General features: G+C 32.7%; 1 protein-coding gene across 1 annotated transcript; it reads right to left on the bottom strand.

The window, feature by feature from the left end:
- Window positions 1-12,729: 12,729 nt before the first annotated feature.
- Window positions 12,730-22,272, bottom strand: LOC133322582 (protein 60A). The gene is made up of 5 exons (XM_061531563.1): window positions 21,926-22,272; window positions 16,369-16,550; window positions 14,691-15,130; window positions 14,462-14,626; window positions 12,730-12,990 (listed from the first exon to the last, which is right to left on the bottom strand). The coding sequence occupies exons 1-5, from the start codon at window positions 22,270-22,272 to the stop codon at window positions 12,730-12,732; spliced, it is 1,395 nt and encodes a 464-aa protein (XP_061387547.1).
- Window positions 22,273-24,911: the final 2,639 nt, after the last annotated feature.

Here is a 24,911-nt window from a genome sequence, read left to right on the forward strand (position 1 = left end):
AAAAAAGCAAACAATTTAAATATAGACCTTGCACCTTGCCTATAAATTCACACTAGCCACAAATAATAAAAAAATAGCCCGTGTGTTGTGACGAGCCATAGTGTCGCCCCTCCTTCCCCTTTATTGGTCACATTTAAAGTAATAATAATTATTATAGTACATAGATGAATAAGTATCAAAGTTTACTTAATTTAAAACAACAACAAAGTAGCAGAGCATGATTCCAATTATGATGACGATGATGATCATGAAAAAATATTAAACCCATTTTTACAACTATAAATTATTGTAAACAAATATACATACTATTGCAAGAAAACTAGTTACTACTATTATATACTGAATTATTTTCATTAGTCTTCTTTACAAATCTCAAATAATAATTAAGGTAAGGTAAATAAAGATCGAATTGTGTTTTTGTATGAAATCGAAAAATATATAAATATATATTATGATGAAAAATCTCATTATCTGAGTAGAAATTAATGATTATTCGAAATTTTTATTGTATAATTAAATATAAATATGAAATACTGTATACACAAAAAAAAAAAAATGGTTGTTTACGTACAATTCCTCTCCATTCGAAATGACTAATGTAAAATCTGAGCTTTATCAGTAAATTGAAAATGTATGAAAAGATTTTTCATACTACTGTTTAAGAATGCATAATCACCACAATTTTTTTTCTTTGTGTTAATCATTTGTGTTTTGTATAATGTTTTTTTTTTCTTATTTTCCATTGGAATTACAATTGCTATTTTCCCTTCTCTATAATTTTTTTCTATATAAATTGGAAATGCAACTATGAATATTAAATAAAATATACGATTGAAATGATTAATTGAGTGTTATCATGTTTCCGCTTTTGGGTTGTTAAACAGATGGATGATTTGATAGGTTCTGGATTTGTTTTGAAATGAAATTCTTAAAATGAATTCTTATAATTATTCATATAATGTATGAATTTTCTTCTGAATTGTTTGAAAAGCAAATTACAAGTTTGCGATATTTTGAAAACTTGTTGCTATGTGCATTTTACAATGTAAGTATTAAAAAAAAAATTGACTCATTCACTACACGCATAGCACAAAAGGAATAATTTTAATTGGTTACAATGGATTTCCTCGATTTATGTATATATTTATTTGATTAATATCTGCATTACAATATGCGGATATTATGGTATAATTGATATGACTTATCTAGACACTACTCAAAAAAGTAAATAAATAAAAATTTTTGCTACCACATATCAAAAGTGAAGAGTTCTAATTTTTCTGCTCTTTTTATTATTATTAAATATCATGTTTCTCCGTAATTGATATTGTTTATCATAGTAGAGTAACTTCGGGTAATGTGGACCACCATTTTCTTTTTTTGATATTGTGGGCGTAACAACGGTAAAAAATAAAAACAAATTGTTTTCACAGGATGGTAGATGAGTTGGCTAATTATATTCCAGGTCAAAAATTATATTTATTTGTCCATAAAAATGTTATTGCATTATGTTTCAAAAAACTCTAAACTGCAAATAAAAATAACTTGGCGGGTAATGTGGACCAGTATGTGTGGGTAAGGAGGATCAGTAAGTTAAAGGTAGGTTGTGGATTAATTGTGATAAATTTCAATTTATTGCACTCTTGGGTAACAATGAATGCAAAAATATATCCATGTTTTGGAATAGCCCCCATTTATGGGTACCACCCCATTTGCGGTATTTTGAAGGTCCTTGCTTCATTATCCAACCGAGGCACCTATAATTTCGGGTATCGAGTTTTCAGAGGATAGAATACCTCATCGCATATTAAATGCGCCCTTGTTTCGAACTCGTCCTCATGAAAATGTCCCACTTTTTTATAGTGGTCCACATTACCCGACATTGAATATTTTTATTTAAAAATAATTATCGGCTTCAAAAATGAAAAAAAAAAATAAAATAACCGAAAGTAATTACAGATAAACGTGTATTTTTGTTAAAGAAAACAAGAAAACCACATAACCTCTTTATATTCGAGAAAAACAAAATGTTGGACTATTTTACAAAATCGTTCGACTATTATGCTAAAAAATTTTCAAATCACACTTTTACAATCAGAGCTACATTTTCATCTACTAAATTTTCAACATTGCAATTATTTATTAAAAACCAAGTTTGATGTTTGTTTTCACTAATTAGGAAAACATTTATCAAGGCGGCATTGGCATATTTCAAGCATTTTCTTATATATGGGGGGTGGTCCACATTTGACGCATGGTCCACATTACCAGAAGTTACTCTATAGATTAAAAAAAAAAAACAATTTTGAATTGAAGCAAAAAATAATAATAATAACAATAAATAAAAACTGTTGCTACCACATTACAGAAGTAATGAGTTCTAATTTGTCTGCTCCTTATATTATTATGAAATATCTTATTTCTACATATTTTATTTTGTAATTCATTGTGTTGTTTTTTATAAACACAGTTTTAAATTGAAAGCAAAATAAAATTTGATACGTAATAATTCAAAGCGTAGCTGAGAAAATCCGTTTATTAATTCTCCAAATTTGTTTAATAAGGATGATTTTATATTACTTAGTTTTAGTACGATGCCGACATTGTATATTACGAAATTCACATCTTCCATTTTTTTTACTTTTTTTCAATATTTTCATAATAAGGTGATTAGGTTGTGCAAACTTTTCGATCAAATTGAATGCTGCGTTTGCATGATATTAAATATGTAGATTAAATTTTTCCAAAAAAAAGTCTTTATCTCTGAACTACTCAGAAATAGACAGCAAGAACATGGAGTTTGACTTCAGAATGGTCTATTAATAGGGACATCCAGCGAGACCAACTGAATATCAGCTGCTTCTCAAGTTTGCTTTCAAACCCCATTATTGTGAATTGACTTCCATTATGAAAACGTAAACATTACAGCTGGGTGACCTTATTAATAGATCTTGGACCTTAGTATCTTACATTAAGTTACGATTGGTACTTTTCTTATTTCTTTTTTTTATTTTCTAGTAACATATATTTTCTGCAATAATAGAGAAGTTTATTCTGTTTTGTTATTTTATATCTTGACCTTGTATAACATTTCTGAAACAAAAATAATAATGAATTATGATAACTGAATTTTTAGTAAGGTCACAAAATTATCAAATATGTCCAAAATAATCGTTTTCACTATTCAAACATTTAAAATGTTTATGGAATAAACATAATGTTAGTATGACTATAATATGTAATGGGTACAAAGTTCAAGGAATGCAGAGAGAAATATAAATTCCGATAAAATTTTAGACAAAACTAGATTTACACACACATACATATAAATATTGAAAAGCGATTACTATATATTTTTTTTATTTTTTCTGTTTTATTCTTTTAGAAAGAAATAAGATTACTTTAGCAGCTACTGTTACAGATCGATCTGAAGTGACAGTATTTGGTTGACTAGAACCTGAGTCATTCTGCTAACTGTTTCTTTTACATATATCTTGGGTATATGTTTTAAATAATTTCGCTAGATATGTGTATGAATTTATGTATGTATAATCAGACGTTCGCAACAAGATTTCTATTAAGCACATTTTGACACGATCTAAAATGTAGCTTAAACGGAATATGAATTTTTGACCTCAATTATATGTAGGATCAGAATAATATTCGTAGGAAGTAACTGTTTTGGTCCAAACTTGGTGGTTCTTAATATTCCTTTTGAATATGAGTCATGTTTGAAAATCGGGCTACTTTTTCTGTTGACTATCTATTTCGAAAAACTATTTTTTTTGATCGGTCAATTTATAACATTACGTCGACTATAAGTGTTACGACTGCAGTAGCCAACATTTTTAGTGTACTATCATGTAGAATATAATGCTGGTACAGTAATCTATCGATCCTTAGTTTACCTCATGAAAATTGGATAAAGGCAAAATAAACTGACTATCGAGCAACTCCGTTTGCTATCTCCCCACAAAGGGTCGTTCTACCCAAAAACTTTAGAATTTTTACAAAAGAATTATTTTCGCAAATCAATAAAACGTTTACCAAACTTAGATCATGTAGGTCCTTCTCTTTTGATAGCACATTTAAAATAATAGCTATTTTTACAAATGATACATACATGCACCTTTGAATCTGATTTCGTTACCTCTCTAATTGTTTCTATTAAAGTATAATTTCAAATCATTTGGTCACATATTCGTTTAATTGCTCCCTATCTATTGCTTTTCCATGATAGATAGATGTCAATACAAACGCTATCCAATACACATTTTTATAGTCATGATGTTGGAATTTAATCTCGAGGTTGTTTTACAGAGTAAATCTACGTACGTTTGTGTGCACGTATTTATATATCTTATTAACAAGTTGATGTTTTAATTACTGTGTAAATCTTAACCAGCCTTTTTATAATGAGATTTTAAACGTTATTATATTATACTCTACTCCAAAACTTAACATTAAAAAAATTTTAAAAGATGCAATTTTGAACATTTCAAAACATCACCATGTAGTGATTTTCTTAATATTTGAACAATGTTAGACAAGCATTCTATTGTGAATAGGGCATAAAGATCATCCACTGCAAAAATATTTTCGGAAATCAGCGCAAATACTGTCCAAATTGTATTAGCCAGCTAGATTGACTTGATCTCGATAGGCAGAGCCTCTATATATGCGAAATGACCGATGCAGGTTATCTATGCCAGGTATTATTATGAGCTCAAAAAAATACATATTGTTTTAAATTTATTGTCGTAGGGTATCATGTAGCCGACCTCGTTGATAATTGCAATTTATTAAATGCATGTACGTGCACTTGTGTGAATGTTATCATATAGGTAATATTTATTACTGTCCTACATGTAAATATGTATACACCAGAATATATATATATATATTTTTATGTATAACGATTACAAAGTTCATTTTAAACGTTTAAAATTTGAAAATAAATACGCGTCTGTGATTACATAGAACAAAATGTTGTTGTTTTTGTTGCTGTAATTAATCGCTGAAATAAACCACAAACAGACGGCTTGCAATATGTGTGAATTACAAACTGTGAGGGGAAAAGTGAGATAAGAATACGTATGACAGTTGATTTTGCGCTTGATATAGTGAATAGTGAAATGGTTCGGCTACTGTTGACATTATTGGAATGTAATGCCACATTAAAACCAAAGGACCAAAGTCGGGCGGGATATTATATAACTCATTGTTAATGAAAAATAAGAAAATAGCGACTATTACGTCGGGTTATTTGATATATCGGATGAAACATAGATATAGAGCGATATTGACAAAAATATATCATAATTGAAGCCGATTTTTATCCGAATAGTCGGTTATTGTTACTGTGTGGATTGAAACAGCTGTTTTCCAAACTTTCAAAAATTTTGGACTTAAAAATGTGTATAAGAGAATATAACATCGTTTTTTGGACATTGCTTTTTATATTGCATTTTTGCAAAATCTGCAATTTTCCCATAAGTGCAATGGACTATAAGTGAATTCCGCTGTGTACATTTAGTACGTATTCCACCTTATGGTGGAGGGTATAACAATCGTTTAAAGCAAACGAGATTTTAGGTTTTATTAACTCAGATATATCTATGTTATTTTATTAACACAGATATATCTGTGTGGTGGTTTTTAGCCCAACAAGAATTTAGTTCTGCATCCTTGGTGAACATTGATGTTTCGCCCCACTATTCTACCGTACCAAGGATGGTTAGATAATTGTGGTGTACCACACGCTGACACATTCAAAAAATTGTTGCCGCGGTCGGCACCAATTCTCTATTAACACCCAGTTAGCAGTATTGTCATGTGTATGCAAAGAAATCATTTGTTTTCATATAACATATAAGTTCCGTTCCAGAGCGATTTTGAAATGTTTCCTTTTTTACTAGCTGAGAACGGTTTTAAAATGTTTCCCTTTTACTAGCTTTACTATTAAAAAATTACTGGAACAGACCAATAGATATGTATGTTTGCAAGTCGTGTCTTATTCTTATCAATTAAATACTTCTATAAATTGTTAATTTATATTTATATACTTTTGTAAATAACAAAATGATAGTGATTAAATCGAATGCAGCTGCTGTTGAAATCAATTTATTATTTCACAATCTTAAATAATAGAGTATGTACATATACTCGTATTAGCTTTGTTCAAAAACTTGCATGGAAGTAATATTTTATGCAACACAGTACCTAAAAATATTAGAATTTGTAGGCATTCAAAAATAAAAATATAGATAATTGGATCTAAATAATTTATATTACTGGTCAGAGTTTGATATTTCATTAGAATCATGGTACAATTATACAAGGTAGGGTAGCTTTTGTCAGAAAAGAGAAAATACACCTCCACCTTATGGGCAATAATGTCAGAATAAATGAAAACAAATGCAACAAGTCGTTCTATTTATTTGACATATGCGGGAGCACATTTAATAAAGAACAATTTCAAATTGTATGCGTTCCCAATTTTCCTGTTGGGTGATTTTTAAAAACATATTTGTCAAATTCATATCGACACTAGTATTACGTTGGAATCAAATCAGTTGGGATTTGCTGTTACCTTTTATAATTGTACCATGGGTGGATTTATGTATTCCTTACTACAATTATAAATGAGTAGGGAACACAACTAATATTTGAAATTACATGGCGGTGAGAATACCTTTAATTAGGTGTGTTTATTGTGCATAAATTATGCCATGAAAAATTTAGATATAACCAGACGAATAATATGCAGGCGTCGGTAAAAGTGAAATTTAAATGCATATTTTGTTACATTCCAAATTTGTTTACAAAGGTGTATTTTTCTTTAATTTTAAATCCATGTCTTACATGACAGTTACGTTTAATGAACTGTTATTGTTCGATTCTTTTTACACCGTCCGTTAATCCTTCCAACATTCGGTTATGCCTGTTGGTTGTTGTACGTAACGGACACATGTGGAATACCCAGCAAACGATTTCGTTTGGTTTGTAAAATTATAGTTTAAATTGGTTTAAATAGTTTAGTTTATAGAGTTTAAATTTATCAATTATATAGAGCAATGATTTTCACACAATAAATGAGATTAGATGAATACAGATACAGTAGTATCTGCTCAAGAAAACATGCCTAAAATTATTTTGTCATACGACTTAACACACATGCAGGTTTCAAAGGAAAAAATAAAAGGCCATTACCTGTACCCTCCACCATAGACCTACTAACATTTAATTCCAATGAAGTTTCCAATTGTAACTACAGCAGTTTGCAAGAATAATGTTAGAAACTGTGTCTAACTGTTCACTGGGAATGGTTGTGTTTTCATTTTTGAAATATTTAAGTCTTCTTGCTTATACAATACATATGTAGGTACGTGTCGACTACGAATGTACATGCATTTTACCTTGCTTATCAATATATACTATATACATACAAACATATATAACCGCAAAATGTAGCTTATTATGTTTAATTGTTGTAAATGGATTGAAAAGTGGGTTCAACAGTGTTTTTCTATAAGTATTCCTATGTCAAACCGTGACAAAAAATATTTATTTAAATATGTAACTATTTTTCTGTTGCAATACCATTTTAATAGCAAGAATACAAAAGTTCTGAAAATGAAAATTTGTAAACATCTTAACATTTAATAACAATCCTTCAAAATCAACACCACCGAAGTTTTGTATAAAAGAAGAAAATATTTAGCAACATTTTGTACAAATTGTTACTAAATATTGCGCTGTACGAAGCCATGTGTATGTAATAGATGGATACAGTGTGGCTAAAACTTTGTTGATAAAAAATGCTAGATTTTCTTCATGGCATAATTACAGAAGGTAGTCTCATTTGAGATTTTTAAGATGGCAACCTTTTTTAATTTAATATGTTATGTATGTCGATTGGCATATTTTCAATAAATTAAACAAAATATATTTTCTAAAGCTGAACATTGCTCTCAATATTTAACCATGGTTGTTAAATGTTATATTTATAATAAATTATTTAGCAATTTTTGCCACTGAACACATGATATGATTTCGAAGGAAGATATATTCTTTTAAATTTTGAAATACTGAATACTGTCAAAGGAAAATTTCTAAAAAATTGGAAACATATGACTACATGAGACTACATTGTATAGTTAAGCCATGAAAAAAATGCTAGAAAGCGCTATTCGGTGTTTTGGTGACATTATGCGCGTTTTTCAATTGAAGTGGATTAAATTTTATATTTTGAATTCTCATTGAGCAGAAAATCCCCCTACCAAGAATTATTAATATAGGGGTAGTCCCCAGAGGCATTTTGTAGTTCCCATTATTAGACATTTTGAGTATGTAGCCAAGTTTTATATCTGAATCGACTATAATTCGATACTTTTGATTTTAATGGGGTGTCAAACCTTCCCATCTACCGTACCACCCATGGTATAATTATTATAAGGTAGGGCACAACTACCAAGCACTTATAGCATCAATAGTAAACATACCTCGAAATTTCTCAACATATAATATGCGTTTATCTTAAGAACGGTTACAGATAGCGTTTTCAAAATTTGCCTGAATAACGAAGGTGTGAATACACACCATCCATACAAAAATGAGCATGGTACGATCAACGGAAAATGCACTTTTTACTGCATTTTAAAAATCAGCATATTAAAAATTGAAAATATTTTGTTTGTAGACTCTAAAATGCTGAAAAGATTTGAATGAGATTTTCACAGAACGTCATAACATGCCCTGGGAATAACGTATGCTAAGATTCCACTTCTAAGATTTCCCGAGGATGCGTTGTTATAGCATCGAACGTTATCATACCTCAAAAATTATGAACATGTAAATCGTGTATATCTTAGGTACGGTTTAGATACCGACTTCAAACTATTGCTGAATAACGTGAGTTTAAATACGCATCATCCACACAACATGACAGCGGACAAGGGAAAATGCAGAACTCATTGCATTTAAATTTATACGTAGAAAATAGAAAAAAATATTGTTTGTGGACTCAAAAACCATTAAGCAGATTTTATTAAAATGTTCATAGTAAGTCAAACGATCCCATGGAAGTAACATAGGTTGGAAAAAACTGAGCATCAGAAGTATTCATACATCTGAAAGAATGTACATACATATGTAGAACATTTTCTATGGGTATATCTTAACGTAGCGGCTTGAAAATATGGTTGAGTAACATGGATACAAATACTCATCATCCGATGAGGAAATACTTTCGAATGATGAGGATATATTTTGAAATACATACATATGCATGTATGTATATTGAAATAAAAATTGTGTAGAATTGAAAAAAAATGGTTGACATTATAATTTTTCATTTTTGTCAGTTTGTGAAAAAAAAATTTTATTTTGAACAAAATCAAACAAAGTGTTATTTGGATTTCAAAAAAAAAAAAAAAAAAAACAACATTTTAATTATAAATCGTTTTATCACCTGGAAAAAGTCAGAGACTGGGATAGGGTAAATTCAGATACACCACTGTTATTTCAAACCAGTAAGGAACGTTCAAAAGTCGGACGGGCCCGACAATATGATACCCTTCACAACTTTGGGTACATACAAGAGATGCAAATATATACAATATCTGGTAAATAGAACAGACTTCGCATCTTTGAAGGTCCATTGAATTGGTATTGGGCGAAATTAAATGTGTGATCTTCATAGATATTTGCACCAATGAAAAAACCATACACATACCATTTTGAAATCAATGAAAAATTGCATGTCAAACAGGCAGACTTGGATTCTTTGGTACCATTTGTATGAAATCGAGTAAAATTATGTATGGGAGCTATATATAAGCACATGGATCTAATTGAGCAACCGTTGCATATAACATTTGTTTAAATCGTGTAAATCAAACAGACATAGGCCTTTCGGCATTTACATAAAATGGAACGAAATTATATATATAAGACTTAAATCAAAATCTGAACCGATTTCAACAAACCTTATCACACATCATTTTTTCTCAATAGCATTTGGTATGCAAAATTTTGCTCAATCGGACAAATATTGGGAGTTTGGTGTATCATTCACAAAAAATCGGATGAAACTATATATGGGAGCTATGTCTAAATCTGAACCGATTTTAACAAAACTTCGCAGACATCAGTCTGCACCAAATTCAGTAGTCTGTGCAAAATTTTGTCCCAATCGGACAAATATTGGGAGTTTGGTGCATCATTCACATAAAATCGGACGAAACCATATATGGGAGCTATATCTAAATCTGAACCGATTCTAACAAAACTTTGCATACATAAGTATGGACCTGATTCAGTGCGCTGTGCAATCGGACAAATTTGGTGCATTATTTGCCTTAAATCGGACGAAAATATATATGGGAGCTATACCTAGCTTACAACTCATCACTTTAGACTCAATTCGGTACGCTATGCTATATATATATATATAGGAGCTATATCTAAATCTGAAACGATTTTCATTGAAAATATTGGGAGTTTGGTGCATCATTTACATAAAATCGGACGAAACTATATATGGGAGCTATATCAGAAAGTGATTCTATGCATATTCTCAAAAGGAACTATGGGTGTATCACGATTCCTTTTGCCTGTTAGAAACATATGGACAAAGACCTGTACCACAGTGTGGTGAAGGGTTTTTTGAGGCTGCATATTTATTCCTTTATACTGTAGTACTAAGAGCTAAACACTTTCTTCAAGGCTTCTAAACAATTTGTGGAGGAGGTAACAGATGGAGGTGATAATATATATTTTTTGAATGGTTGTTACTTTGCGAAAAAAATGTGTTTCAAGAAAACAAAAATTACCACCATTACAGAAAACAGCGAATTATTTAATAACTACTATACAACTACTAGCTGCATATAGGATGCTTACTAATTGACCATATCTAAATTTGAATTTGATAACTTCAGCAGGGGCAGCGCCACGGGTCCCGCTAGTTTTCTATAATAAGTGTGTTTTCTGAATGTTAGGTGTACTGTACAAATTTTTGGCAATTTTGATAGATTTTACAGATTTTTTCCGATATTTTTATCTGTGAATGATTCTATCAGTGATTAGTTTACATAATTGAACTAAAGAGCTTTTTTAAAAATATTTTCAAAAAAATGCAGTAAACTAAAAAATCACACAATGTTTTAATTATATGGCCACTTCAAAACCGATGTGTTTTCATAAAAACCGTTATTTATGGAAACTTGCATGCAATAATTTTCTATTTTCGCACTAAATCTCTTAAGTGCAGAATATCGAGTTGTTCTGAATTAAAAAATTTTCAATAATACTTCAAACGAATCGAGAGCTGATCACAAAATGTTTACCACAGTAAATGTTTTAATTCTGTGACCACCACTGTATATCTACTAGCAGTATATTAAATATAAGCTCTAAAACATTTTGCTGCCTGTAGTCAACATTAGGCCACAAAGGCTTAATTAACGGTACAGACACACATGTTTCATATACTTGATTTGGCAAAATTTGATAGTTTCCTAGGAAATAAATCTTACATTTCCCAAAATTTTATATAATATAAAACATTCCGAATAGTATTAATCAAATTCGTATTAAGAAGTAAAATAACACTTAGTTCGGTGTATAATTTATTCCACAGGGCATTACATTAATTCCTAGTTAGGTATTCAATATAAATATTTTGGTTTTATTTTAATGCTATAAAAAATAATCAACAACTCTCTCTCTCTCTCTCTCATTCTCTCTCTTTCAATCTACTTAAAAGTATTCCATTATGGAATAGATTCAATACTTTTTTGGATTTGTTATATATAAACACCGGCTCGGCATTAAAATTAAACCAAAACTTTTTACTGTGCTCTTTTATTAGCTTTACCAAATAATGTCATTAGCTGTGTCTGTTTGGTAATAATTGTTCCTAAATGTTACTCGATGTTGTATGTTTACTCCAAAGTCCAATAAAATAGAGGGAGAAGAGTGAGCTAAGAACTTACTGAATGTTACTGGGTAAATTTCTTCTATTCAGATTTATCCAGCACATTCGATGTATTTCATTTAGTCGTTAATTTATAATTTTAACCAAAGTCAAAAATATTATTTTTTTATGAATTTTATTACTTAATAAGCCTAAAATGTAAATTTCAAGCATTTTAAGTGAAATTACGTGTTATTTTGCAAAATCTTACTGGATGATGTCTGTCTACTTTTCTTAGTATTATTGCAAAAGAGAATAAAAACGGCGTATTCTCTAAAAAAGAACTTACTGCGTAAAACTTACTGGAAAAGTAACCAGACACAGCTATTGTCAGAAGAAGCACTTTAAATCACTTTTTGTGTTACCCTGTTAATAGTTTCATACGTTTGCATGCTCACAGCTAGATGGCGCAGGTTGTTCCATTAGGAATTAAATTTTTTTCTTCTAATAAATTAGATTCATATTCCCTGGTATATTGGTATACCCACGTTCCTTTTAATAAATCCAAAACATTTCCCCCTCCCTATTGACGCAACACTTCACAATTTCAAGTTGTGTGTGTGTGTGTAATTCATACATTTAATACAATTATACAAAAAAAATCATATATTCGACAAATACTACAATTAAGTAAAATTAAACATTTAAAGATCACTAAAACATTTTACATAAAAATATGGCTTATAATTAATCTCAGTATAGTATTGTTTGTTGCGGACTTGTATATATGTATATTCATACATTCGGAACTAATGGCAACCGCAGCTTTTCACAATCATATTTTTATATTTTTTCAAATTGACAAGTTGTTCGTCCAAATGATAGAGTACAGGAAGAGCACCCAGCCGTGTTGGGGCACAACATGGTTTGGGTACCTTACTACGTTCCAATAGATGCACCAGTGTCTGAACAATGGCATGATTTGTGGCGTTCATATGGGCATTGAGTGGGAAATTACATTCACCGCTGCAGTAGTAAGCACCATAGCCCTCGGGAGCGATAATCCAGTCCTGCAAAAGGAAAATTAGAAGAAGTTAAAAAATTTAACATTAACTAGTAAAAAATTACGTTCTACCCTAAACCATAAGATTCAGTATTTCTGAAAAAGTGGATTTTTCAAAAAATGTCCAAGTATATTTTGAAACTTATTAGACACCAAATTTTTTAACATATTCACAAAATTAAGAACTTTTCAAAATATAGAAAATTGGTAGTACCATTGTAGGGACGCTATAGATAACTATGATAATAATAACTTTAGTTAGGTTCGCAAATTATGTCTGGAATATACCTAAAGGTGAACCTATATTAATAATTTTAAGGATGAAGACTTGATATTCAATGATAACCTAAAATATCAACCTTAAACCAATAATAAGGCTAGAAAAGTGTCCCAAATGCAGAAAATTTTGGAGAGTTGGTTATAATTGGAACTCTAAATAAAAAAAAGTTTGTTAGAATAGGCGTAAAAGATCCTTAATATAATTTTGAGGATGTTGCATGGAATGCTTTGCCTATATGCGGATTCAAATTGGGTTTTTGAATGCAGATGTTCCCGTTCAAAATACAAATGTTGGGCGCCACATGTTGCAGATGAGCCGAATCTTACATCAGCGCTTTATGGACATGTTCTATGAATACAGGGTCGTAAATCTTAATTCTATAGAAGGCTGAGTTAGATATCATAGTAAAAAATCAAGGGACCGCATTAGATATAGCTGTAGACAGAACCAGAAATTGAAATCCCATTTTTTCTTTTATGTCTTCTACCTTCACCGAAACAAAGCAAAACTCTAAGAAGCACGTTTTTCGATCTGTGGTTATTAAGCTTTCGAGAATTTTCACGCCAAGAAATATTACATGGGATTTTCGAAATTTTCACATTAGGGAATCCAAACTGGTCAAGTCTCAAGTACATACATACATAATGACTGAAAACGTAGGATAGTGATAGATGTATTGGTTAGACACGATATGCCTCGTCTTCAATTTATGTGCTTGCTTAAATCCTGGCAAAGGATTTATTACTATTCCAGTTCAATGAATCATTGGTTATGGTTTTGACTCTGGGATCTATGTTCAACCATCCTGAAGAAGTTATTTATCCTCAAAGAACACAGAATGCCTAAACACAGCCTCTTTCGTAAACATTGATTTATGTCGAAAAATTTCCACAGAAAAAGTTTTTACCCTCCAAGAAATCGGAATATCAAGTTACTGTCCCTTTAGACGGAACCGCTATGGGGGATATACCCCATACTCCAGCCAAAATTTTCTGAAATGGATCTGGTCCCACTGTCCCATGAAATTTAACTAGTTTCTTTTTTAGGCGCAGAGAAATTCAAGGAGAATTTTCAAGATTTGTAACTTTCCAACTAACCCAATAATTCGCAGCCCAAGCTAAGTTCTGAATTACGATCGTAAAACCTCCCCTTATAACATGCTACTCGCTTTTTATTCCTATTGAATTATTTTACTTACACGCCAGCCAAGTTCCTTAAAATCAATGTACAATGTTTGCATTTGACAGCTGCGTGATCCCTCACCGGGGCCATCTACAAGTGGATTGCCAATATCGGACTTCTTTCGGCGACGTGAGTGGGTATCACGCTTCCTGCGGCTATGATGTTTCACTTGTTTTAACAACTACAACAACAAAATCTCCATTAATAAAGATTTCCAAACTCAATAAATTAACAAAAAAACTCACCTCAGGACCACGGAAGAAACCAATCATAAACGGCTGATGTTCATCATCTCCCTTGGGATGTACCAGACCAATATCGTCTACTTTAATTTCCCTTTCCGGTTTATTTGTGGGATGGGCTCCAACATAGATGCCTTTATTTTCTTTCGGTTGATGTAACCATGAACTCAGACCTTCTGTCACATTCAATTCCAACCATCCCTGATAATCGGCTGTGGTATTAACGGATGATAAAATTTGTAGCTGTACATCATGACCATTGGTCTTGACTATCGAATAGACATTTATGGTGAATTCTCTGCCACTTGTTGCCCATTTGCCTTGTGAAGGATTTTGGTAGAGACGCAGTTCGGCCATCATCAGATAATTATCTTCGGGTACTTCGGAAACATCAAACCACAAACGACGTCCATGTTCATGACGTACCTCTTCGACGTGGTGGTCTAGCAGAAGAAAACAAAGAAAAAATAAAATACCAAAAATTAGTTCACAAGAATTCTTAACGAAGGATACGCACGATGAAAATGACTTAAAAAAATGAAAGGAGTGCACAACAAAATTTTGTTCGCTGTCTGCAAAATCAATAGAGTAGGCGGTTAGGCTTCTCCTCAAACAAAATCAGACTCATTGTCAGACACAATTTGTATGGCATGCAAAGGCAAAGCAAACAAAAACGGGTTCAAGCTGTGTTTTAAATGGATTTTTTGTTATCATCTTCTGACATTCCTTTCGTGGCAGCTTCTTGGAAACGTTATTGGCGGCCATACTCAGGTAGAAAACAACAAAAATTTCGTTACGTCAAGCAAATAAGGCGCCAGTACACTTTAAACGTTTATTCGGATATTACAAAGCGAATACAGTCACCTCATCTCTCACTGCTCATTCAGCCATTCAGTCAGATATTATTACCTGTTGTCTGGCGAGTGATCTGCAGCCCATTTAGTATGGCTATGTTCTTTCTGATTATAATGATGATTATTTTTAGTGGTCTTAATTAAGTCATTAGCAAAAGGAAATGATTATCGTATGAATTATGTGGGCTTTGTGTCAACTTCGTCAAATATCCTGTACCGATATCAGATTTTTGTTATAAAAATGTATTTTTAAATAAAATGTATAATCAAGAACAATGGGCGGCAAATTGTTTTGCCAGGTTATCAAATGTCAATATTTTTATTAAGTCTTGAATGTCGCAATATTTAAGATTGAACCTTTAAATAGGATGTTTTATATTTCGGTGAAACTTTTAGAATAGACCCTATACCACGGACCCCTCCCTCTAGCCGTATTAACCATGATGCAATGATAAGGTGGTGTATCAAAACAAAAACCATTGTTTTGTCTCGACCATCTATCAAAATTTTCCATATAATATTTCATATGGTTGGCAACCTTGCACATCGAATTCAAGTAGAAATTACGCATTTTGACAGTAAATCGAGTCATCAGTTGCGCTACAATTTAACATTTCTGATTCTCGATAGGTAGAACACCTAACCGCAGAAAAACTTCAGGTATCGTCCCAATTATGATATTTAAACATTCTAGCCGCAAATTTTCATGAAATGACTGAAAATTTATTTTTCGGGTTCGGAAAAGAACTCCCGCCAAAGTCCAAATGAGTTGGTACTCTGTTTAAGTAGTTCTTAAAGTATTTTTACGTTGTTCCCCTTGTACTCACTTTTATTCAGAAATGTCATTATGATATCACTTTCGTGTATGGCCCTCTTGTCTAGATCTGTTATGAAATTTTCCTGCTCTTGTAGATCACGTTTTGAGCGAACTGATGCCGGCGGCTCATCCTCATTTTCCTCTTCCTTGAGCCGATGATAGACGTCCAAAAGAAACTGAGGCGCAGATTTTCTGGAAATAAAAACGGAATAAAAAGATTTTCAATATGTAAAAAACGACGTTAACGCTTGTAAATTCGGCTAAAAACCAGGGTGCAGAGAATGATTAAAATACGCTCTTTTACGGCGAGAATTAGAATGTTTTCAATGTATCGCGAATGATAAAGTTACACTGAATGAACAAGTATTTGCAATCTCTCGCGGATGTTCGCATTGTACGAAAAATTTCGCTACAAGCGTCGTCGATTTGTTCATTAGTTCGTTTCGTTTGTTGTTATTCTTGTAGCTGTTTTGAGAATTCGCGAATGTTTGAATATAAAAACAGGTAAAAACTATGATCCAATTTAGGGCGCATAACCCTCGAGCCAAAAGGGTTTTTAACAATGTCAGCACTGAAACACTTATTCAATTCTTAGAGACAATCATGCTGGCGCAATTGTATAGATTCTTCAAATGGATAAGCTCAAAATAAAGAATTTAATCACTTTTATGAGTTATCAATTCAAGTACAATCTGTAGAAAGCTTTTTCCACGCTGAACTTGTTTTCAACTATGCGAGAACGATGTAAATGCTTTAAGGCTAATATCAAATTTGATATATATGCGTGAAGTGTATCCTAAATAGAAATATCATACTCAGGACACGACCAATGGCACAATACATCAGTTTGAGTCAGTCCAAATGCATGAAGCTGGACTTGTAAAGTCGGATTCTGGGCTCTAAAAAAAAAGAACTGGAGACCAAGATTTCACTCTATGTTTTAGACCATAATAATACCTTTCACTGTTGTTGATATTGTGGATAACGTGTAGAAGAAATAGTGAAAAATACTGCAAAGAGAGTCGGTCGCTATGATCTAGTAAATCGTAATTACTGTGTACCGACATTAATATATTAGGTCACACTTAGCTCGAAAGATCGAATTTTCCAATTTTTCTATCAAATTCCATAATTTTTTTTCTAAATTATATTTTCTAAAGCTGCACATTATTCTTAAGATTTAAGTATAGATGTTACAACAATATTTGTAGGTTTTAGAGGCAGGAACTTCAAAATATATATATATATTGTTTTGGCACTGAACACATGCTGTGCTCGTACACTTCGAAGGAAGATATTTTCATTTAAATTTTGAAAATGAATGTTGTCAAAAATAAATTATGTCAATAAGTATACCCTGCTTGCCAAAATGACTACTGTACAGGGTTGTATTCAGACAGCCCTGAATACAACCCTGAATCTTTTTCCACTGGACATTCTGGTTAAATTCCAGGCTGCAAGATGTGCCCCGAGGCTCCAGGAAACTTATGCCTGGAAGTCGCTGAATTTTGGCCATGCTACTATTCTAAACACAACGTCAGTTTGTGTCCTTCTAGAGAGATTTCAACGACAATAGAGTAGAGTTTCCTGGTAGGGAATCCTGGGCAAGTTGCAAGTTACCTCTGGCCGGTCTATCGATTTTTACAGACGGGTAAAATATGGAGGAAGGTACTGGTGCAGGTGTTTACTGCAAGGAACAAGCCATCTACAACTCATATAAACTTAAAGACCTTTGTAGCGTTTTTCAGACAGAAATCCTAACAATCACGAAATCGGCTGAGATAGTCAAAACACTTATTGTCGATAACATAGTACCGGTGACTATATATGTCGATACTCAGTCGGCGCTTAAGTCACTTAAGTCGTGTACTATCAACTCAAAAGCGGTTCGTGACTGCAAGGATGCTCTACATCAGGGGTAGTCAACCTTTTTTAATTACCACCCACTTTTTCACCTGGAGTGATATAAAAATATTCTTACCGCCCACCTAATCCAAAGTGTTGTTTATTGATAAACTGCTTTTATTTATTAGCTTTTTACATTTTATTAAATAATTTTAATTAAGTATAGTGAACTATTAAGTATATAATGGAATCCCTGAGGCTGATGCTGCAAAATTAATATCTGGTTATGTTTTCGTCAAAAACAAGCGAAAGTCTCCTCATTCAGAAAGATGAAGGCGGTTTCTTTCTTTGTTCATGATGTGGTTAACAGCACTAAATCCTGATTCGACTAAATATGAGGTAGGAAAAGGTATTAATAATGTGAATACCTCTTTCCACATATTTGGATGTAAAAGATGTATTTTTTTATGTTGCCACAACTTTTCATATCCGCCATTTTCATATCCGTATCGCCCACTAGTGGGCGGTAGGGACCAGGTTGACTATCGCTGCTCCACATGATACACGACAGTCAGTGAAACAGTTAAATTATGTTGCGTTCCAGAACACAGTAACATAGAAGGTAATGAGATAGTCGATGAAAAATAAAATAAGTACGCTTAAACAAAATGAAGGTATTCGGGTATGTTCTGGAACTCACGGTATGTTCTTTTCACTTTACACATACACTTCACCTCAGAAGCTACATCCCGTTCTGCTTCTCGCGTGAATTGAAATTTTGAACTGCGACAAAAATAAACGTCGACATGGTACTTTACAGAAATAGTGTTGCCATACAATATAAACTGTATTCGTTTTTAACATTGTTTCTATAATTTTTTAGTAATTTCGTTAATTCTAACGACAATTTTATTATTATTTTTTAATATTTTATTATTCGCAACATAAAATATATGTATGAAACATCTGTAATATCATTTATTTGTTGATTGATTTAAGGGGAACATTTGGTAACCCTATCTTCTTCGGCCTTACTTCAAATCAGCTGTTTGTGTCAAGCTAGAAATTCAGTTGAAGAAAATTCAAGACAAACCTTAGTATCTATTTAAAATTTGTTTTTAATGGTGTTTCACGTCCTTTTTGTGATTTTAAACAAATTATACGCAATAATAACATATCAATCTATCATCATGTACGTTTTTTATTTCAAACAGATTTTCTTTCATATAAAAAAATATGAATAGACCCGACTCTCACTATGAAAATGTAAGTGTAAAGAATGCTAGAACATACCCGATTATTTATTTCCTTAAGGTATTTATTATTCCTTAAAAAACAAATTAAAGAGGATCAGAATGGAACAGTGGACATATTTTAACTACCGTAAGATTTTAAATAATTTGACGACAGATTTTAATAACAAAAAATAGTTAGAAAAATCTTAAAGCATTTGAATAAGTTCTAATAAAATAGAGTTTACTATTTTATCCTCCACTGTATAAATAGCAAATGTTGTCGACTAGTGTTATTGAATTATAATATTTTGATTATATTTCTTCATAAAACGATTGAATTTCCAGGTGACATACAAAGCCCGTATTCAAACTCAGTTATTTATAAGAAATGCAAATTTTTGTTCAATACGACAAGTTTGCAAATATTTGATCGTTCGTAAGCTCGTCTTTTATTTTGTGTTCTTCTATTATCGACTAATTAACATTTCATTTCTGGTTATAGAAAAATAATCACTTGTATTGTGGCTCCGTTTTGTCTACGAATCAAAAATAAAAAATAGCTTTAAAGGTAAACAAGAAATATGATGTAGATATGTGTGTTTTATTTGCAAACGAATGACTTTTATTCGTTGTTATTTAATACGAATGGAGAGTGTTGTAATTTTTGCAATTGGAGGGATGGTATAATGTTACCCTTCGATAGATAGCATATTTAGCTGCCCTTGTGGCTTGAGATGATTACATTTTTGGATTTCTCGAAGACCAGGAATCGGAATCAAAAATAAAATCGTAATTAGATCAGAAAAAATAAGCGAGTAAGAGAGAGAGAGAGAGAGTCGATAGAATTTCCGCCAAGGCATAATATCCGAAGAACTAATGGACCTACATCCAACCTAACCATTAAACACTAATTCGAATTTAGTGGTTAAAATGTAGTTAAATTCGATTAATGGAGCAATCAAGGATAGTCTAATTTTAGTAGTACTATTGTTAAAATTACTTGGAAGGTACTTCACAGAAATTGGAAAAAGGTGGTATATGATAAGTTATAGATCGATATTACTATTTTATCTGGTGTTCAACTAGGTAGTTCTTTTTGACCTTTTTAATATTCCAAACTTTGCCCACCGTAATATTTCTTCCAAACATAAATCATGTTCTAAGATGGAGAATGTCAAAACACTCCTTCCAGTACCTCCCTACAAACTTTTGCTGGAGATTAAATTAATATCCTTTGAAAGGAATATACGAATATTATCGGCAATTTAGTTTGAAAATCTTCCATATTGTACATTTTTTGTTTCCGTTTTCATACGATTAAGACAAAATTGGCAACTCGGATGAATTCATCTGCCCTTATTCGACGACCCCATTATTGGGTCAAGCTTCTCAATTTCATTGTCCATGGTTTAAAACTTAACCGTCTAACTTTAAACCATTCTATGAGCGAAATTGGTGGTGGGTGAAGCAGGGGATAATAGATACCAAGCAACGGCTCTGATTGGCTTTATTATGGCAAATCCTAGGCTTATCTTGGTCCCTAGGGTGTCACCTACACCCCGGGGAGGTGTCACCTGGGGTAGCTTCTTTCATTACCCGTACAAATAGTGAGCTGATATGTGCCACGAGTTCACCCATGAGAACTATAAAAAAAATAGAAACAACATATGGCTGATTCCCTGGTCATGACATTAAAATTCTGCTAGGAGATTTTAATGCAAAAATCGGAAGGCTTTTATACAGGCACGTCCACCTGCAGATACACAGGGTTACATATACAGATAAAATCTGAATTCTATCTGGTATCAAATAGAGGCGGTGAAAGAGATTCCCCAGAACCAATAATAGATGATGGTATATATTACCAATATGAGGTCAGAATAACAATTAATGGACTGAAGAATAATAAAGCAGCAGGCACCGATGGATTGCCAGCCGAACTATTCAAGACCGGTGGCCAGATGATGGTAAGGAACATGCACCAGCTGATTAGTACAATTTGGCTAGAGGAATGCAAGCCCAATGATTGGAACCTCAGCATCCTGTGTCCCGTGCACAAAAAAGGAGACAAGACTATATGTGCCAACTATAGAGGAATACTTCTCATTCCCATCGCTAGTGCACTGTGTGAACGACTGAAGCCAATAGTTAATGACATTATTGAACCATACCAATGCGGCTTCAGGCCTGGCAAATCCCCCATTGATCAGATTTTCAATCTGCTCCAAATCCGGGAAAAGACTCACGAAGAACACATCGACACATTTCACCTATTCGTCGACTATAAAGCCATGTCTGCGTTGGGCATTCCTGCAAAATTAATACGGCTATGCAGGATAATTTTAAGTGACTCAAGGTCAGCAGTTAAGTCGGAAAGAATCTCTCGGAGCCCCTTAATATTTATTTAAAAACATATTTAAGTTTCTGAGAATTTTGTAACAGCAAATATTAACGAACACACCTAATATTAGTACTACTACTACTCACCTCAATGATAGATGACCACGTTTTCGTCTTGGACGATCGGGCAATCCCAAAAACTCTAGAATATCATATGCTGCTGCCATTCTTTCCTCTTCGTCGAGCACGTGATGGATTATGGTTTGATCGCGACCATTGTCAACATAGATGCCAGATTGTGTGGCACTCACAATAATACTGGGAAATGTCTGCGAAGGATTAACACTAATACAATCGAGCAGGACAGCCGCAACAAATGCCGCAAGAAGTGTTGAAAGGCATAGGGGTTTGGTGGCGTATGATGTTATGGCCGATTTTCGATGTAATGGCCAGAAATTGTTCAGTAAAATGGCAAGTTTATTGTGATACAACATTGTTGCAAATTGTGTGTGAGTGTGTGTTTATCAAATCAAATAATTACGAGCTTGACATTAAAGCTTGAACACTCTAACTTTCGGTTCGTTGAGGGACTTGAGAATTTATTGGTAATAATTTACACTGTTACTGAGAAGTGTGACGTTCTGACGTTCTCCGCTATCGATGATATATAAATTTTAAATATATTTATCGTTTAAGGGTTCGTACTGTACGAAATGTTATAGCTTTTGTGTTTTGTGGGTGTAAGAGGAGGAGGCGCCACAAAGTGTGAGTGAGAACGAGAGCGGGGTAAGGCGCCAATACTTAAGTAGCTGTTGCTGGTTGTTTGTTGTATCTGTTTGCTGGCTGGTTGGCTGGATTATCCGGTTCTGTGGGATTCAATGTTTACATTTGAATGTGTTTCGTTGTTGTTGTTGCTGTTTCTTTCTTTTTTTATTTTCTTTCTAAATTTTGCACGTAGCTATTTTGAGTGTGTGTGTTTTGTTATGTTGTGTGTCTGTCCGCCTGCCTGACTGCCTGTATTTGTTTAGAAATCGCACAATATTTATGGGCTTTCAATTACGAACTCTTCATAAATTCTTCACACGTTTCACGCTAAGCAAAATACCACTGCAAGCAGGCAGGAGAGAGATATTCTGCGGTCGGCGTATGGATTTTTTAGTTTTTTGATGCAGGCGGCAAGCCCCAAAATCAAATTGTGATGGGTTCTAAGAAACGTCAAGGCCGTTTGCTACCTTAAAAACGATCAATAGACTTGAGTGAAAATTACCCAAACTCACTATACGGGTGGGTAGCTTTACGCGTGGCTTGCCAATTTGTTGTATTTTTGTATTTAATTAAATATTCTTTATGTAAACAATTTGTAATTGTTTGTCTCGAATATTCATTCGGCTCTCTGCGAAATGTGGGATGCTGGCCGATACGACTCGATACAACGTGTAAGTGCGCGTGTTTAATTAAGTTTAATGATTTTAATTTATTTGTTTAATTAAAAGAAATGCGTTCGGATTTCTTTCGTTGCGGGATGATGGTGGAAATACCAACTTAGTTATTCTTTATTCTCTTTCTCTAGCTCTTTTTTTCAAATTTTACACACTCTTTTGTCAATCAGTATTTAATCAAAGAAACGAAAACAATAGCAACAGCCTCTCCCTTCCGATCTCAAGGCATGCAAAATATTGATACAAGAAGAGCTTTGTTTGTTTGCTTTTTAGTTTTTTTCCAAGTGAATTTTTCTTCTTTCGCTCTTGTTTTCAATAACTTCGAGAACAAACTGGTTTTAGTTCACAATGGTGTACATATACCATAAATTTTTAAGTATATAGATTTTTTTACTTTAATTTTTTTTCACAGCACTTAATTTCATTTATTTCTTTTAAATATTCTGCGTTTTAAATTACAATTATTTTAAGCGTTTATCGATAATTAAAGAACCGAACGTTTTTGTATTTTATCCGCTTAGTGTATGGTAAACGTGCATCACTCACAAAGGTCCAGCAATAAACTGATGAGAGTAACCACAAAATTTCAATTCTCAACTCTATAACGAACCACAACCAAGCAACCAACCAGCCAAGCAACCATTCAACCCAACCGCTCAGGCAATTCATCTATGTATCTGTCGATCGATCGGTTTATCCAGTTGTAATGTATCTGGAACTCTTGGCCTCACACAAAACCCAACAACTACCGAACTTGTCGTCTCTTCGAAACAACACGAAATATGTGCATGCCTGTTTTGTATCTCTGAGATACGAAAACAAACTCTTTCTCAGAAGAAAACACACACTCATTCGCACACACACACACACACACACAGCAGAAAAAGAGTGGTCATTGTTTGGTCTGATCATTTGGTGTTCTTGTTGTTGTATTTGTTTTCACTTGTTTGAACGTTATATGTATCTTCTCTTCTTGGTTTTTGTTTTTATTATGGTTTCGCATTTTTGTTTGAATTTTCCGCATAAGACAGTATGCATGGATATTAAGGTGGGTGGTCGTTTTCATTTAAATGCCAAATCTATTCCAAAGATAGTAAATTTTCACACTTGGTAACACTTGATTATTTTTTCACATTAGAACAATTTTAGTGTTTTGCAGCTTTAAAGCTATGAATGAGAAAATTCTTGGATATATTAAGAGGGGGCTTTGAGATCTTTTTGTTGCAATTGGTAAATATTTATCGTTAATGGCGATATACGTACATAAGCCCACCAAAGCCTGAGTTATTTTAGGTTTAAAATTAGGAGTAGCTCCATATAACAGTACCTCCAAATTTTAGGAATTTTTAAGGATTTACTCGCAAACCGAAAGGACTTTATTTTGATGTTCTTGGGGTGTAATGACAAGGTTTTAACAATGCCCTCATTTTATGGTACCGCAACATTTTGGGTATAAAGCGTCCTGTTTTCTGGGATGTTAAATTCGGCTCATCCGTAATATTTGGCGCCCAACATAATAATATTTAATTTTATTTTTAAACCATCTATCATATGGGGGTATATTAGGTTTATTATTCCGTTATTAAAATAAAAATATTCAACCCTGGCAAGTATATACATCAGGATAACATTTTAGAATACAATTTTATGACAATTAAGCCAAGTCCGTCGTCGATAGATACGAATAGTCCAAT

The sequence above is a fragment of the Musca vetustissima genome, unplaced genomic scaffold (genome assembly GCF_032173495.1).
Source record: "Musca vetustissima isolate MV318-11 ecotype Yass unplaced genomic scaffold, APGP_CSIRO_Mvet_v1 utg8237, whole genome shotgun sequence".
Taxonomy (NCBI): domain Eukaryota; kingdom Metazoa; phylum Arthropoda; class Insecta; order Diptera; family Muscidae; genus Musca; species Musca vetustissima.